Here is a 19,295-nt window from a genome sequence, read left to right on the forward strand (position 1 = left end):
AGGTAGAGGCTTGATTTGATGTTTGAACTCATATTTTTAGATCTTCCTTAACAAAACCAACAATGTGTCTAAATAACAACAGCTAACAATGCATTTAGCCCTTAATGGAAGTAATGTTACAAAGCCAAGTCCTAAATGCAGTACCTAGCCTATTCTGCAGGATTTCGGCTCTCACGTCTTTATTCTTATGGTAATTTACAAAAATCAGTCACAAACTCACATTGATGTCTGGATAAGTAGGTGTGTACTCGATTGTGCGTATATATGCATGTGTTTTTATCCAAGGGTTCCCACATGCAAATATACACCACCATCACTCTGGTAATCAACCTCTGTGCGAGCCTGATTAAATAATAAATTACCCCATCAATGCATCATTACATTCAGTCAGATTAAGCTCCTCAAAATATTTACCCATGCAAAACAATCCTAGAAGATTAGACTATCACTTTGAATTGTCACTCTCTGTGGAACATAATCATGGAAGATCCAGGAGGTGCAGAGAGGGGAGGTAGCTTACCTCCATCACTTTATTTCTATTCAAATCTAACCAAGACCAAAGGCCTGTGAGGTCTATGGGAGGGTGGGGGGTGTAGGTGGTACAAAACAGGATTCCCTGGTTGATTTGGTTTGAAATATGTCTCCATCTGCTTTGAAATGTTATAGCTTATTTTCCTCTTTGCCAATAAGCCAAAGTTCTTTCAGACTCTTTAGAGTGTCCACTCAGTTTTGAGTCCCCTGCTGAAGATTCAGGTAACTAAGGCTCTCATACACTGTATGAGCTTTTGACCTTTTCGGGCTGATTCTCAGCCAATTACGACCAACTCCCAATCAGGAATCACAAGGTTGGGAGAATATCAAACATGTTTGAAATTCAGTCAGCCCTTGTGAGGTGTTTGTGCTGTTTAGGCAGAGCTTTGAGTGTCTACGAGCCGATTAACCAGAACCATGTGCACTGGGCATGTACAAACAAGGCAGTAGTTCTTCTACTGTCTACGTTTGGCTTCCAGATTGAAGTCTGACCAACACCATAGCTCCTTTTAACCCCTCCTTGCTATGCACGAGGTGTGTGTTTTGGTTGACCAGTGGGACCAGTTAGATGGCCTGCACTTATATAGGGTTTTTTCAAGTCAGGAGACTAGCTACTTTGTAGCCACAGCTGCCCAGCGACTCACTGACATACGCTAGGCTTCCTTACACTGGTGCCAACGGGCCCTCTGACCACCATCAGTAGGAAATGCAGGTGAAGTGTCTTGCACAAGGACACAATGACACTGAAAAGCCAGAGCCGGGGCTCAAACTGACAATCTTCTTGCACCTTACGCCATAGATCACATCAGAGCTTCAGTATAAGATCATGCATCGTAAGCTGAGAACTTTTAAACCCTGCTGTTTGGTCGTACATTTTGAGCTCTAGTTGAATACAAAGATTGAAAATATCGTAGTGTGCATATGCCCGCCCTAACAGGTTTTCCTTCAGGATTTCCCTGTATTGAGCTACATCCCCTTTAACCAGTAGTTCTGACCACTTTCACTGCCAATGCTGAAGAAAATATTCCCACAGCATGATGCTGCAACTGCTTATATTTTCCCCACAGGGAAATTTGGTGACCCAATCTTTAATGTTGTAGAAATGTCGGAAGACCTTCTGCCATGTTTTTAACTGACTTGTGACAAACATTAAAGTTGGATTTCTTATGGCTTTCTTTCAATAATCCAACTCACCTCGCCAGTCTTCCATTAAGGACAGATTAGCAGGGTGTATAGCAAAAAAAGATAACATTGATTTATGTGGTGACCTCTTCAATTTCAAATTAATTAATACATTACAATGGTATTGCGTTATTTTTCTTAATGGAAACAAAAAATCATTCTCGTTTTAGTTAACAGGGTTTTACATGTATGGTGGGGTTAAAATATGTTAACTAGGGGGTGTTTTCCTTCCTCTGTATTATACTTTGCATCAATGTATTACATTACAACTCAACTTGGTTCTGTGGTTGGAACTCAACATAATGGAAAAAAGTTTAATGAACAATATTCTGCAGAACACTGTTGATAGACCACTTAATATCAAAGTAACAAGTGTAATACATTATTATCTTGGCAGTGATTCAAGTACCATATTATATATATTTTTTTAGAACCATTCAGAGTCCTAAACCAGCCTACAGTTTGGCTTTCATTAGCAGAAATCTGTTCTACTGGATTGTGAGAAGAAACAGACGATGAGAAGAAAAGCCAAGGACACAGCCAGTGTTCAGCGGCCCCACAATCCAGTTCAGTGTCACTGAATCAGTGTGTCAGCACAAGTTTAAGTATGTGAGTCCACATATACAGCCTTGTGTTAGAGGCAGTGAAGGTGGCTTTGGATAAATGGAAGTGGAGGAGTGCCAGCCTTACATCTTCATCCCACTTTAGGAAATGAGTCGCTAGAAAATAGATCCAGAGGAGAATGTGGGCAGTGTTAGATCAGAGGGCAAATAGGTGCTAGAGCACTGCAGGTCAATGGGAGCCATTACAGTAGGTCAGTGATATCTCTGTTTTACAGTGTAGCTGGGTGAGTCTGCATTGTACTTTTCAACAGCAATGCAATTGAATGCTGCTTCATGCCGCGTCCAACATTTCACAGCTTATCAGCCACGAAAATTCTGGATAAAAATGAAGGGGTGTGTTACAGAGATTTGGAGGTAGAAAAAAATAAGCCTGATTAAAAAGGAGGGGAAAGTATTTGAAATTAGTAACACTAATTAAAACAACCAAAACTCATAGAGCACTGCTGCACTGTTACGCCCCCATTACTATCAGCGGCACATCACAGCTTACTGTTCAAAGCGCAGTTTGCGAATGTCTCCCTGATTAATCCTGACTATGCAGTCGTTTTCCTGGAAGAGACGCTCTTTCTCAGCTTTTCCTCCAGGCTCCAAACGCTTCACCAGCAAGCCCTGAGTCCTGTAAAGGAACAAATAACAAATTAATACCTAATAAATGTCCTTTAAATGTATTTGTGGTAATAAAAAGATATATACAAGTTAATTTACTTCAAACAAATATATAAGAGCAATCTTAAGCTGACATATTTGTGGTAACTGAATTTTTTTCTCACATTTTCTTAAGTTAAAATCCCAAACTTCAGTGTATTCTCAGGACATTTTCCATGAGAGGCCAAGACAAAGCAGTGGGTAAATCTAACTGTAACATATATCTGTCTTTGTCCTCCTGTATCAATACTTTGTAGAACATTGTCCAGCTGCAATTCAGCCTGCAGGTCTTTTGGGTAACATATCTATCAAGACAGCTGGAGAGGTTAATCTTTTGCTTTTTTCTCCCCCAAAAAACCTCAGCCTCACACAGATTAGATCGCTATTTGGCCGTCGAAGGCAAAAGACAACTGTGGGAAAATCATACAGAAACCTTTGATCTGAGATCTGCCACCAAACCATGAGTCAGATTCAAAGTTGGCGGTCGTTTGCATCTTCTGATCAATGATAGCCTGCCATTAATATCTGACAGTGTGTTATATTTAGATTGACAGCTGCTGTGAGCTATGTAAACATCAACCAATCAGAATGGAGCTGCTACTTAGAGGTATAGTAGAGGATTTCCGCAAATTTATGAAAAGACCCGCGCTCTCCTCTTAAAAAAGAAAAATGCACATGCACAACCCTGTACCCGCTCCCGAGAGGGAACGCCTATTAAACACGTGCGAGAACATGCACGAGCCCCATTCTCCTCGTGCACGCTCTGTTTAAATGTTGCTGTTTGCATCGCTCATACAAGCTTACTTTCCAAAAGAAGATTTGCAATTTTTCCACTTTGTCAAACTCAAGTGAAAATGGGTACGAGTAAGGACGGCCTTATGTAAACATATCACCAGAATGATTGACAATTAGGATGACCACTTAATTTGATGATCCACCCGGAAAAAGAACAACCTCCACTATACCTTTAAGATGCACCACATAGATCCAGAGAGTTCTTGCATTCATCTTGCTCTGTTTTTAGGATTTTTTTATTATCCACAGTGCAAAAACCAGGAGAAATTCTATCATATATGAAGTGAGAAACCAAAGCAGAAAGCACTGTAGATGAACGTTACTAATAAAGGGGTAGCATAATAGATATAGCTTACATTGTCTGGGTTGAAATATCTATAAACATGAAAGTAAAAAAATAACAAGTAGGCCTATTATTGCGATGTAAATTCTGTACGGGTGTGTAAAATATTACTTAATAACTAATATAATGGACGGTTTTTGCAGATGAGGAGCAGGAGAGGCTCTGTAGCTTAAAAAAGTAACAAGTATAAGATTTCTGAATCAATTCCTGTCAGTTATAGCTGGTCCTGTCAAACAAACAGCCAAATGAATCAAATATGGCTGAAAACAGAAGAATCGTCAGCAGCTGTGACCATGTCAGATGGCACGCCGGTCAGACACTGTTGAGAGCCCCCATCATTGATCCCTTACTGGAACCTGTTAGGTTTATTCAATGAGGATTATAAAGTTAATGTGTGTGTGCTTATGAAACATTGGAGCAAGGAGATGATCCACTCTGTCTTGTGATTCAGTCAGAAGACCGCTTTGCCTTGTGATTACAGCTGGTGGAGCATCCTGTCTTATGACCTGATCAACTGTTCTGTCACAACAATACTCTATTTTGTAACCATGTGTTATGTTCTGTCAATAAAAGACGACTGCAGGAGGGGGGTCGGTGAAAGAGTTGAAAGTTGGGTTGGGCTCTTTCCACTCCTGCAGGAGCTGTTTGAATCTCTTTCCTGTATGGACTCACTTTCTCTTTTACAAACCTACATTTTTTAACCTAACAGAGCCTATATATTTTAACTACTACATATTTTTCTTTGCATTTGATTATTTTTGCTCCTGAAGCATACTTTGTTGTGGTTTGTTAGGACATTTTGCCAAACCTTTTTTTTTTCTTCTATCTTTTATTAATTTATTTTCAAAAGGATGTTGACATTTAAATGTAAATATTCACCCAAGATCTCTTACCATTTTTTTTTTCTGAGTATTACCTATTAAACTTGTTCTATTTTGGTTTTATATTGGTAGGATTTGAGATTGAAGAGGACATTTTCTATTCCAAAAATTACCCCAAAAAAGGGATTTTTGTTTTTTACAAATTGCGTTTGTAATCAGGCAGGTGGACATGTTTGTAATATCTCCCCTTGGCTGATAAAGTTTCTTATTTTTATACCTCATGAAAGATTAAGAAATCAATGATCGCCGTAGACACACACAGTCTTTTTTAACCCTCATTGTTCCTACAGGATGATACCCATGTTTACATGGCATGAGATATGTTGTGATGTGATTATATTTGACACACAGAACAATCTGCATATAGGATAAAAAAGTGATACATTTTATCTGGCTAATCAAAGTAAGGGTGGATGTATACAAATGCACTCAACTTTCAAATGTAAAAAAAAAAAACAGCTTTTAGAATCTCTCCTCCTCTTCAAAATCGTGGGCTACTTTCTGTTTGTTTGTCATTTAAATTTTTAAAATATCCATCGAACTTCATAGATGTCATGTAAAAAAACATATTTAAAAAAAAGTTTTAGGTTTGTGAGTTATGTGAGTAAGTATGCTGTGCAATTTTTGTAATTTTAGCGCTCTAAATTGACAGAAAAAAAATATTATTTATACTTGAAAATTAGATAAAAAGCTGAATATTCTTGTGCCCTAGAGAGATGATGCAGCAGAGACCTGATTCGGAGCATCTGTGTGTGTGTGCTTGTCCTCCACTTTGCCTTTCTTTATATGTGCAGATCTGAGAGAGTGACGGACAGGTTGGCTGAGATAATCTAAACCATAAAGTATGAGATCATCTTTGACTTTGAGGGAAATGCTACAGCTTTCTTCCCTGGAGCTTAAGGCAAGAGACTCTGTAAGAAATAAATATCCAAAGAGTTTTACTGCAGTGCCATCTCAGCAATCCCTTCAAAAGAGACCTTTACCTTCAAACACTTCCTCCCTCCATTCCTCTAGGAATAAATACATCAGTGTGCTTCCTCAGGCTTTATCTGGGCCCTAAGGATAACCGCATGCAAAAAGGGGCTCTAACGTGAGCTCACTTAACAGTAGCAAAGAATTCAGCTAACATCAAATGAACGGAAAACCTGAGCTCTCACTTTTTCTTTTTTGGAAACATCCGATTAAGGAAAACACTAACATTTTGAAATACACCGGAGCAAAAACGATCAACCACACGTCTAAAAGGTTATAAATGAGGCTGACAAACCAAATGCTCCAAGCTTTCAGACGGCGTTTTTTCAGTTGCGACTTTGTTTACTGCGGAAGTCAAGTGTAAATTTAAAGAGCTCTTTAGCATTTGAGCCAAACAGGACCACTTGCAGAACATTGCCGTAATTGGCTGCATAACGTGGACATCCACGCTCACGCCACAGACTCATCTCAGCTGATCAGAGGGGGTAAATGGTTCAGCAATAAATTGAAATTAGCCTCTCCTGCTCAGCGTCTGAGCCTGCATTGCCAGCTCATCTTAAGGCTGCTGAGCTCAGAGTAATTGCGGGAACTGTTGAAGCAGAGACGCCTGTGCTTTATCTCTGTGCTGTCAGCTTGAAAACAAGGAGGCGCCCGTAGAGATTACAGCGTGGACAAACTCAGATGACTGTTAATCTGCTAACAGACTAGAGATGGAAAATAAAGGACTTTTCAGTTGATCCACGATTCATATTCTCAGCTACAGCAGGCAATGCAGGGGATAAAGCAGCATCTTGTCGAGATTTATGGAAGATGGTTTTGTATAAACACTGTTATTGTGTTTGCTACGCTGTATGCCATAGCAACCCACTCGATTCTTTCACATCTCCATGGTTTTTATAATCTTGTCAATGATTTTCAGAAACTCCAGAAGCAAATTTTCAGGCTGAAAGGAGGTGAATAAACAAAGAGTGATGAAAGCTTAAGCTATTTCCATGAAGAGAGGTCAGTGCAGGCTTAAGAGGAAAACACAGCACCTAACCAACATATCATAGAGCTTTTTAAAAATACGTTACTGCCTGAATTTCAATTAATATTTCTTTAGATCTAATTAACTTTATATATTTAGACTTATGACATAAATCAAATGTGTTGAGGTTGAAGGATAAGGGTGCATAGTTTTCAAAACTGCTTTTTCATTAAGAAAGAGTGAAACCTCTCTGATATAGATAAATCAATTCAATTAAGTTTATTTATATAGTGTTAATTCGCAACACATGTCATCTCAAGACACTTTGCAATTCAAAAGGATCATACAGTCAAAGTGATTCAAAGTTTTCTATCTAAGGAAAACCAGTTGGTTGCATCGACTCATTGTCTTGAAGGCAATCCCTCACACTAAGCATGCTTGTAGCGACAGTGGAGAGAAAAAACTCCCTTACAACAGGAAGAAACCTTCAGCAGAACCAGGCTCGGTGTGAGCGGCCATCTACCGAGGCCGACTGGGGTTCAAGGAGACATAGGCAGAGACACAAAAAGCAGCTGTAACAGGTGGCCCCGTCCAGGAAACACACAGCCAGGCAGACGAGCTCCGAGCCAACTCCCACCCTCTCAGAGGATGAAGAGAGCACATCAAGTCAGTCACAGTTAAAGAAACAGGACTACACTGGAAAACAAGCTCAAACATCTTTAAACAAAGATAGAAAAAATGTCTATCCTTATCTTTCTCCTCCTTCACTACTACGTTTAATTGTTGGAGGGATTTTTTTTTCCACCAGGGTTTCTGCATGTATACTAGAAGCTTTAATTTTGGTCACAATTGCCTTAATGACCACCTCTTATATGTTAGTTGTCATCAACTGGACTTCAAGCAAGCTTTTTAACAAGATTTTGATCATTTTAATTTACTAATAGCTTCCTTCTTGATACTTGATTCTACTTCGTCCCAAAAAAATCTCTGCAAATTACAATACAATAAGATTTAACAAATTTTGTATGGTTTCAAGCGTATTAAGCAATTGTATCCTTTTCATATAATGTGTGTAAACAAAATTACTGCTTTCTTCATTTTGTACATATATAATACCTACTATTCCAACATGTTTTGGACTGGTTGTGTTCTATCTTGACTAAAATTATTCGCACAATATATTTAAATCAGGTTGATTATTTTCCTTTGCATGCTTCTTTGTATTTTTTGTTGTTTTTTTACAGTTTTTCTCTAGTGCATTGTTTTCCACTCAACCCTTCTGGTTTCCTCAGCGTAGTGTCAGCATCAATATCCACAGTCATTGGATGGATATACTCATACCACAGTATATAATATGAAAGCGTTTTCGAGATTTGAAATAATATTGAGTTGTTTTTAAAGTGGAACACAACAGCAACAATGCGGGAATATGTTTCATAACCTAAATGACAGTGGTGAGCCACTTAACCTCGACAAGCCGGTATTCCGTATGCTGTCTCAGTCTTCCCAACATTCCAATTTCACTGCAGGGTTTAGTCGCCAAGCCGAATACAAAAAGGTCAGTGAAAAGTTATGCAGACTTACGGACACTCTATTTGGCATCATATTTTTAGAAATGCTTCATTCAATTTAGTTAAAAGCCAGTACTTTGAAAAGTGTTGTAATTGTTTGACGAACAATGTAAATTGCCAGGATAAAAGACATTTTGGCCTAATTTTATTCTATTGTTTTCAGTTGTTTTGTTTATGTTTGGATATTCAACAAGTCTTCAAGTGTTAGAGCTCTTAAGAAATGAAAGTTCATTGATATATGATGGATTATACTTTATTTTGAACTCATAATTATACAGATTAATAATTGTTCTCAAAACAACAATATAATCATTTATCAAAATGATTCTTTGGAGAATATAACATCCATGGTTGTGACAGGCCTACAGTAGTTTTAGGATTTAAAACAGTTTTTGTTTAACTCTCCTTAAAAACGATGCTTTATTTTATCAAGTTTAATAAATAGGTCTGCTGAAACATTGGATGTTTGTAGTTGTATTTCCTGTGAAATTAATATAAAAACAATAACCTCAGCTGATTAAACACAGAGAGCTTCTTTTCTCTGTGAATAGCAGTGCATCACTGAAAATATGACCATAAACAGTTAAAAATGTCCCACCTGTATCAGCTGCTTATGCTGGCAGGCAAAAATTGTATTTTTCCTTGATCTCAAGTTTAGGATCTCACTAATGTGGCCACACAGGCCATGTTTATTAGTGTCCCTGCCATTTTATAATACTGTTATATCTTGTTTGCATTTGCTTAACTTTATAAAATGAAAAAAATTTTATGCAAAAACAAAATGCAACATTAGGCACTTTTATATTCATGATATTTATCATAAGTCATCTCCTAAGGGCCCTAAACTGTGACCTCTTTGCATCTTTATGTCTTACTGATAGCTTTGTTGCATAAATGGTCCTGTTTGGCTGTGACTCGATCCTGGAGAGAAATATCAGCTGTGCTGCTGCCATCAACACCTTTGTTTATAGATGTTGGAGCTTGGCCTGTTTTCCTGTGTAGACCTGTTTCTCTGAATGTGACTGGCTAAATGTGCTCACTTCATCCTCTGACATGGGAGCGGGCTTGGAGCTCATCTGCCTGGCTCTGTGTCTCCTGGACGCCTTTGCTGGTTTACAGTTGCCTTTTGTATCTCCAGTCAGCCTCTGCAGATGGCCGCTCACACTGAGCCTGGTTCTGCTGGAGGTTTCTTCATGTTACAAGGGAGTTTTTCCTCTCCACTGTCGCTACAAGCATGCTTAGTATGAGGGATTGCCTTCAAGTCAATAAGTCGATGCAATCAACTGATTTTACCTTGAATAGGAAACTTTGAATCAATCTCACTGTATGATCTGGTTGATTTGTAAAGTGTCTTGTGTTTCATGTTGTGAATTGGCACTATATTGATAAACTGAATTGAACTGAAATAAATAGTTCAAATTTAACTCAAAATTAAATCTTACTAATGTTATGCCCCTTGTTTAGGAAAAACCGCATAAAACTCAAATGAACAGCTTTACTTCATCTTGTGGCTCAGCAATAGAGTTGAGAAACTAATCAGAAGGAGAACACCTGCTCTCGTCTTCTGACTTTAATCAAATAATACCCCAATCATGATCATTTATGCACGGCAATTATGTCCTCTATTTGTTTACAATTGAAATTGGTCATGGTATTAGAAGTTCATTAGGCACAAAATCCATCAAGAAGGGCTGTTTGTGTGTGGAGGTGTAAAGCAGCTCTACATGTGTGCTTAGCTCCAACTGTTTGAACCAGAAAAGAAGGCCGCTAGAGTCTCTCTGTGAAAACAATTCTAAAGGTCCATATTTCTCCCCAAGTGATTGGTTCCAGGTTCATTTTCAGGTGAGGATCAGTGCATCTGGATGTGTGTTTATGCGAAAGGTACTGTCAGCTGGAGCGACAGAGTCTCTAAGCTCTCTCCTGCAGCTGTCTCCCCCTCCTGCTCGGATCTTGTTTTATGTCAGCGCAGCGGAGCAGAATGCGGACAGACGCTGGAGTGCCCACAGTTCCTTGTTTGTTGCCTGTCTGTTTTTTTTTTTGCTTGCTGTCTGACCCCTCTGGCCCTGGTCTAGACACTAATGACAGCTCGCTGAGCTTAATGCCTGCTGTCCTAGCACACAGAAAAACAGGAAAGAACTGGGCCAGCCCATTAGCATCAACCCAGTGGCTAGACATAAGTCTTATTATGGCTGAATTTAATTGAAGTCTGTGGTAGCTATTAGTAACAAGCAAAGCTGATGGAAAGGAGACTTGCTGGCCAACCAGCATTAGTACTCCCTTGTACACAATGCTGCCTGACTTTACAGGAATACAGGGGAGCTTTCAGGGATAATTCTGCACAAATTAGTCTGTCGGGTCGGATCTGTACTTTATTTAAGCAGCGTTTCTCACTATGTTGAATGCTTCAATTTTACTGAATGGTAACTTGCCCCTTCTGACTCAGAGAAAGTGTCAGAGCAATAGGGGGACTTAACAAGGAGTCAGAGCTAAATATAGCTTCCTGACACCTGCTAATAAACAGCAACAAGATTACTGTCTCAAGCACCCAATGACAGCCAATGTCTCCCCCTCAAATGTCATCCCATTTCATCTCCATGCTCTGTCTGTGGCCCTCATCCGCTTGTCCTTCTTCACCAGTGCTGAGTAGTCACATCCACCTTGGAGGTGGGCCAGTCTGTTGGCATTCAGCAAGGGTCTGTGTTTTACACAGGCTTTTAGTTTGATTACATCTCAATACTTTCTTATGTCCTTTATTTTTTAGGAAAAACTATAAACTGAAATGCATTCCTCTTTTCTTTCTACAAGCAACACTCATCAGTTAAAAGTTAGGTATAGGGAAATACTCTAAATCCCTTCGGATGCAGCTGCGAAAGGAAACAAGAATACATTATAAAGTAGAACTTTAAATATGTTCATAAGCCTTTTTTTCTATACATTCTTGTATTTGGGTAAATGGACAAATTTTCCATACACAGGTCTAAACATTGGAAACATAATACCCCATTTACACTACCCTTGAAAACCGATCCATGCCGAGACCAGTCCGAGCTCGGATCAGTCAACCAGGCCAAGCTCGGTTCTGACGACGGTTTACATCATCACGCTATCTCGGTTCCTCGACTCCTCGCCTCCTAGTGAAGATCTGCGGTATTACTGCCAGTATTGAAGGAGGAAATCAAGCAGTTGATGGCGGTAATGCACCAAAAGTTGTTTGCCAACCGCCATAAAACACAAGAAGAGGAAGACAAAGGAGGAGGGAATCAAGCAAATCAAAATGGTGGCGCCTGTCACATTCAGAAAGTTATGCTTGATTATTATTGCTGTGCTTCGGTGTTATTATTTAAAATGCCATTATTTCAAATGTTGCGTGGAGAAGATTTCGATTGTTGTTTATAGTTGTTCTTCTTCTTCTGTTTTATGTTGGTTGGCAAGCAACTTCCAGAGGGGCATTATCGCCAACTACTGGAATGGGGTGTGAATCGGGATGTGCAGCCAGACGGAGATGACACGTTCTGCTGATGCGCTCTTGTTATCAGAGAACCGAGCCAGGGAAAAACCAAGCCGAGCCCACCTCTGGAACTGGTCTGCAGTTATCTCAGTTCAGTTGTGTCTAGCTCGGTTCAGTTCAGTTTGCTTTCCATTTACACACGATAAGTTATCCCAGTTACTGAGCTCGGACCGGTCTCGGCTAGGGTAGTGTAAATGGGGTAAAAACGTGATGCTAAATGAGTGCCTCACAGGTGGTCACATGACTATTAGCTGAAACAACTAGGAATAATTAAATCATTAATGCTAGTTTCAAGCAGCCAGCATGTAAGACTTCATTAGCACAGAGAGAGAACTACAGCAAAGTGAGGTGAGATTCAGTTATAACATTATTGCGCCATTGTTAAAAAAATCAAACACATAATTTTGTTTTGACATTTTCCAAAAAACAAAAAAAACTGTGGCAGCTAATCTTTTCTGGTAATAATAATAATGTGTATAATATAATGTTAGAGGCAAAGGATGTTGATGCTAAACAACACCAAAAAAATGTCTCCACAGAGTCACTATTGTCTGAACATAAAAAGCATGTTGACAAGGTCGGTCTATGGAAATTCATTAAAAAACACACGGACAAAGCAAAATAAACAGGCAATGAAGGAATAAATATTACAAAACTCTTGCTTTTTTTTAACTCCTATCTTTTCTCATCTTTACCTAACATCCTGTGAACTGAAAGGAACTACGTGGATCCCCAGGGGCCCTCCTTCATTGGACACTTCGACCGGCTTGAGCATGCTTCTGCAGGACGTTGATGGATGACATGAATACACAGGGAGAAGGAGACATGCATGAATAAAAAATAATAGGGATGACAAGCAAATGCAGAGTATAAAAGGAAATACAGTGTAACATGAGAAAAGGTTAACGCAAATGACAGGATGGAAAATTGCTTTGCTATACTGGTACAACCTGTATTGTTTGGTGTATACAAAGTCATCCATTACAAAGTGTGGCAAGTGGACCTAGGGGTCAATTAGAGATCCGAATGGAGACTCCAATTAAGTGATTAAGATCAGACTGCTAAGAAAGAACCGATTAATTGAAAACATGTAAGGGAAGGGAGGAAGGGTTGGAGAAGAAGGTTAATCTCTGCAGATAAAGACATGAAGACAAATGAACATGAACCACCATCAATGAAGGTTGTTCATGAAAGAACACCTTGGCACTGATTGGTAGTGTAGTAGTCTTCTCACCAAAATTACATGGTGAGCTGTCCCAACACCAACTGCACAAAAAAGTGGTAGAAAATTTTTTTTCGGATATGTGCATGCTATATATAAGTATTCACACCCCTTCAGATTTTATTGCACATTTATTTTATTCATGAAGCTTTTTTAATTCAAAATGTCAGAAATAGCATTGAGTTTGAGGCTTTATAGAGTGGACATAAAAGGAAGCCTTTTTCGGCTTAGAAAACATGCAATTTGAACCGGATGAATGGGCCCGCCCCTTAGGAATGGGGAGTCGTTTGGGTTCTTTGTTAGCCTGCAATACCAGATACCTGTCTATGTCTTTGAAAGGGGGTCACTAGAGAGAATTGTTGGCCTGGCTGAACAGGCGAGATGTTTTGGCCCCCTGTATGGCGGTAGGGGTTGCGATGATAGAGGGAAGGAATCAACTCTAATGCTGCATCGTAGGTTTTTGAAAGCCACCCCCTCTGGTTAAGGTTTTTAAGTTTTTTGGGATTACTGTGACCTGGATGAAAAGTGCCGCATGCATTTGAGTTCAGACTGACCAAGTCAATACTTTGTAAAATATTCCTTTTACTTCAGCTGCAGATACTTTAACTTTCAGGGCTCCTGTCTGTGTGCTTGTTTTGTGTTGTCTCCCTTCCACCAACAGGAGGCGCCTGGTTCAGGTTCGCCTCCTCACACACCTGCTGACAGTTACATCATTAACGGAGTGCTCTTAAGCTGGCACTACCTCGACGCCAGAGTGTTTGCCAGTTTTTGGTATTCTAGCCAAGCTGAGTTTTCTCTGAGTTAGACTGAGTTCTTGTCTCCCTGAGTTTTATCTTTGTTTTTGTCTTTGCCTCTCGGCAGGAAGTCGTCCTGCAAACTGGACCTCCTCTCCCAGGAGGGATCAACTGAGTCTTAAACTGAGCCAGGGATTCAAACAGGAGGTTTGGATCCAGTCTCCTTTTGAGGACGTTGAAATTACTCTCTGAGCAAGGGAATAATCTTCACCACGACCCGTTCAACTACAGCAGAAAATATGAGTGGCAATCAGCGTCTCCATTCACCTACACCGTCCGAGTTCTGGGTAAACCCTGTTCCGCCCTCCGACGAATCAGATATACAGTGGAAAACCAACACACAGATTGGAGTCAAGGATCCTTCACTTCTTTGGAAATGTGAGTCAACAACCAGATCATCTCCTTCAAGATCAACGAATCAAATTTCCCACTGAGCCTGAACTAATAGTCTGTCTTCCCCTCATCTTCCAGTTTCGGCTGAGCAGAATTCAGATAAACTCTGCACCGAGCTTAACATCTTCAATAAAATCCGTCAAACTTTTCATCCGTGTCTCTCTGTTTGGTTTCACTGCATGTGGGTCCGAGCCTTAGATAAAATCATGACATTAACTGTACTTTGACTGGACCTTTCAAATGTTAAGACTGCCTCCCTTGTTTCAAACTGTGGCTGGCAACACTCAAAATGTTTGACCTCATTGCTCCTGTATCAAGACTTGACCACTGAGGACCGTTAAGTCACATGAAGAACCTTGGTAGTCTGTTGCTCTCAGGTTCCTGTTTCAAGTCCACAAACTCATTCTGGTGGCTTCCCTACAGCTGCTTCAAAAAATATAGTTAAAACTACCTTTCTAGATCCTGATCGTCATTACATACCTGTAAGCAGCCTTTATGGCAATTGACTATCTCAAACCATCTGAAACTCGTTCCAGCTGACATTTCTACCAATATTATCCCTTTGGCAAATCTGATCCTGGGTCGTTGTTCATTTACAACATTCAGGTAAATAAACTCTTGAAATCTCTTTCAGTCTCTTGAGTTGCTCTGCATGTGGGTTATATATTTACCTAACAACATGAAAATTATTGGAAGTACTACCACTGTGAAGAGTTTTCTTCTAACATTCTACCAGGATTGCCCTAAATCTGTTATTGCACTCTTTAAAGAGTTGCTTTGTTCTTGCTAGTCTTCAATAAAGGCCAGACATGTTAATTTACAAGGTATCCTGTTGATAGTTTCTCCAACTATGGAGATGTGGATGTCTGAAGCTGCTCTGTGAAATATTGAAAGCTTTAAGATATTGTTTTGTAATCTGACTGCTTGAAAAATCTTTAAAAATTTACCTCTGACAAGTTTGTTCTGTTTTGCCCTTTTCACACTGCTTTTTGCTCATTAATGCTCTGTTAAATTTAAGCCCTGAGACCTTTACAGAATATTTGTTTCTTCTGAACGAATTTGGCTGCACTACACTTATTTAAGGGGTATCAGAGTAAATTATGTTGAATCAAATGCATGCAATACTTTTTGGAGTCTAATCATCCTTTTAGTTCACAATTATGCACATGTTTTGTTGGTTTATCAATACATGTTCATAGAATACTGGTTTGTGGTTGTAAAGCAGGAAAAAGGGTAAAGAGTTAAAGGGGTATGAAAAATTTTATAATAATATAGCCAACATGTACATGTTTCTCCAAGGCTGGACAACATGAGGCTCCTATTACATAAAAAAGACCTTTAAAAGGTAGTGAACCAACCCACATTCCAAGCCCTCTGTGGGGTGTGAGTGGGCAGAGGGAGATTTGACGGCAAGGCACTCACTCAAGACTTAACACAGGTGAACGCTCCAGCGAAGAGTCGGCCCTCCCTACAGGCTCGATTCGCTCAATTCTCCTTTCGTATGTTCTTCGGTCTGCTTCCTCCTCCTCCTACAGAAAAAATAGGAAAGATATTATTAAAAAAAAAAAAACTATTGTCATTCCTTTAGCTTTACTGCAAACTATCTGTAGTAAATGAGTCCCTATGTAGTAAATCAAACAACTTGAGTTCAGGGCAAATTGGAGGCTTGATGCATTTTCTGAAACACTAGCCATAAATATTTTATTGGGTGTAGCAACAAAGATCTCAAGTAACTGCTCAGGCTTGATCAGTAACGTCTGACCTGGGGAGCCAGACTTTGAAGAGGTGCCATTGAGGTTTAGTGCACAGAAAGTGTTTACATCGGTTGTTGACTGTTTCACTCAAGCTCCTCATTTCAGTAACTCATCGTCCTTCAGGGCCATTAGGCAGGCAGCAGCTTTTACAGGCAGCCCAGACATCTGAAGACTTAACTAGGCCCCAGGATGAGACAGCGGCTTCATGCCCCCCTAATGAGGGATAAAAATCTTAATTTAAGGTCTTTTTATGGGGATACTAGAGATTGAGTCGTTCACTTACATGCGGCGGTGACATCGCTCATGTATTAGAGCTAGAGGATACATCTAATAGAGTTTCTTTCAACTAATCAGCTGCTGAAGCTCTCATCAAGGGTTAGCAAGCACTGTACAACAGTTTTTTTTTTTTTTGGTTTCAGTTCCTGCTTCCAGTCGGGTTAGTGACTAAGGATATTTAAGTGTGCATTTTGTTTCCTGCCAGTTCGTGTGTGTGCTCTTGTCAGCAGCCTGGGATTGCATTGTCTCCGTGAAGGTAGGGGCTGTGCGCTGAAATGCTTTGTTAGCCACTGCTATTTTCACGCCCTTACCCCTCACCTTTCCCTCTTTCTCTCTTTACTGAAATGTCAAGCAGATCCAAATAGGTCCTGTGCCTTTCTGCTTTCTTTATGGAAATAAATTCAACCCTTTTCATTGACCAGGATATCTTAGCAGACACTCATAGGTGGCACACTGAGACTCTGTCTTCAATTTATTTATTATAGTCTGGAGGTAAGAAGAAAGAGAGGGGCCATGAAAATTTCATCAGCAGCACCCCTTAAAAGACCCATCCTCCCTGTCGATTTTCCTTTCTCTAAGCGACCGATATGAAAATGAGGCAGCCAGCCAGTGACCCCTGCCTTTAATTACATGTCCGTTAAGGTTGTGGATGTTTCAAAGGGCCTCTTATCCACAAAGTTCTTTTTATGAAAATTCCCTCAGGGTTTTTTTTCCCCCCTCAAAGTAAACTTCTTATATCACCTGTGGTAAGTCATAGATTATAATCGGTGGACAGAGACCTAAACGAATAGAGGAAGCTCCTGCAAAAGAATAAAGGCAGCTGAATACTGCATAAAATAGAACAAGTAAAAATAAATCTTTCATAGGATTTTGAAAAAGCTGAATTTGATAAAAGCTGTTACAAATATTAAATCGAGTCCAAGATCCCTTAGTTTTAACATGTTGCATCATTATAGTGTTTTTTTAGTTCAAGAAAATAGGTTGCTATCACAAGTAATGCATATGTTTCTGAAGATTTCCTTGCCTGGATGAAAAAGGGGAACGGTTCCACAGCTTTCCCGCTTTGCAATTATCTCCTTTGGGTTTTTATCTCAATTTACCGGTCGATCTATCTTCCTACCCTCATCTATGGTCATGAACTCTGGGTCATGACCGAAAGAACGAGATTGAGGATACAAGCGGCCGAAATGGGTTTCCTCCGTAGAGTGGCTGGGCTCTCCCTTAGAGATAGGGTGAGAAGCTCGGTCATCTGGGAGGGACTCAGAGTAGAGCCGCTGCTCCTCCACGTCGAGAGGACCCAGTTGAGGTGACTCGGGCACGTCCCACCGGGGGGATGCCCCGGGGAAGACCCAGGACACGCTGGAGAGACTATGTTTCTCTGCTGGCCTCGCAACGCCTTGGGGTTCCTCCTGAGGGGCTAGAAGAAGTGGCTGGGGAGAGGGAAGTCTGGGCCTCCCTTCTTAAGCTGCCGCCCCTGCGACCCGACCCCGGATAAGCGGAGGAAGATGGATGGATGGATGGATGGATGGATGGATGGATGGATGGATGGATGGATGGATGGATGGATGGATGGATGGATGGATGGATGGATGGATGGATGGGTTTTTATGACATACAAAATGCCAATAAAAATAAAAAAAAAAGGTTTTTGGTGCTAACATAATAAAATGTCACATTTTTAAACTGAAAAATTCAATTAACACACAAAACACAATAACCAAAGGCCAAATGGCTTCACTGTCACCTTAAGCAGATGCAAACCAGAGGCACCACCAGGTGGCCCCACTGGCCACCCCACTCAATTGTACTAGCATTAGTTTAACATTTCTGCTTGACTCCAATCTTTCCTTCAAGTCACATATTGACTCCGTTGTCAAGAAAATTAATTTCAATCTTAGACTCTTATATCGCTCTATAAATTGTTTCACTCAACAGATCAGACTACGAATTGTAACACAGCTTTTATTTCCAATCCTTGATTACGCTGACATTGTGTATATGAATACAACAGAATCACACCTTAAATCTCTAAATGTTGTTTTCAACAGTCTCTGTCGATTTGTGTTGAGATGCCCATACCTTACCCACCATTGTCACATGTATCAGCAACTTAACCTCTTATCACCTAAGACTAGACGGCAGTTACACTGGTTTCAGTTTATTTATAAATGTTTTTTCTTTAATTATCCGTCCTATTTACAAAACCATTTGAATCCATATAGGTCTACTTATGGACTTAGACATCTTGATCATTTGTTCTTTTCTGTTCCAAGAATATCTAAAGAAATAGGAAGACGTGCCTTCAGATTTAAAGCCCCTTCTGACTGGAATAGCTTACCCAGATCACTGAGATCAATTTCATCTTTTCCTCACTTTAAATCATCCTTATTAAGTTTTCTGCATTCAAGAGACCAGTGCACCTGCTTTCCTGGCCGTGGTCCTTAAAACAAAACAAAACAAAAAGTTATGTACCTGCTGCTGTACCTATATTCATCTGTGCGGTTGTGCATATATACATGCTTATTTTTCCTTCTTATCTTTTTTATTTATTTAACTGATTTTCCAATTGTGGGTTTTCTCCTGAGTACTTTACTTGTATTTTATTCTTATTTTATTTCTGCTTAGTGTTCTATATATATAGATACATATATTTTCTATTTGTTTGTTTACCTGCATAAATATATTTGTGTAGAGATGTTGGACTGTTTAGCTTGTAGTGATGAAGAGCTTTGGTATGGATGTGTGACTGTGTGTATTGTTTGTCTCTGTTGTTCTTGGGACCCCCTCGAAAACGAGATGGATCATCTCAAGGGGCTATCCCTTAATAAAAGAATTGAA

At 39.8% G+C, this 19,295-nt stretch overlaps 1 protein-coding gene across 3 annotated transcripts in view; it reads right to left on the reverse strand.

Annotated features, from left to right (window-relative positions):
• LOC119787944 (partitioning defective 3 homolog) overlaps positions 1–19,295 on the reverse strand; it is a 502,126-nt gene that overhangs the window by 286,369 nt on the left and 196,462 nt on the right. For all 3 annotated transcript variants that reach the window (XM_038292032.1, XM_038292030.1, XM_038292033.1), the window contains exons 6-8: positions 15,850–15,956; positions 12,714–12,797; positions 2,827–2,952 (exon numbers count right to left, since the gene is read on the reverse strand). In XM_038292032.1, coding sequence (XP_038147960.1) covers positions 2,827–2,952; positions 12,714–12,797; positions 15,850–15,956 — 317 coding nt within the window. The remainder of the gene's footprint in view (positions 1–2,826; positions 2,953–12,713; positions 12,798–15,849; positions 15,957–19,295) is intronic.

Source organism: Cyprinodon tularosa, unplaced genomic scaffold, assembly GCF_016077235.1.
Source record: "Cyprinodon tularosa strain WSP-4 unplaced genomic scaffold, ASM1607723v1 ctg306, whole genome shotgun sequence".
NCBI classification, from domain to species: domain Eukaryota; kingdom Metazoa; phylum Chordata; class Actinopteri; order Cyprinodontiformes; family Cyprinodontidae; genus Cyprinodon; species Cyprinodon tularosa.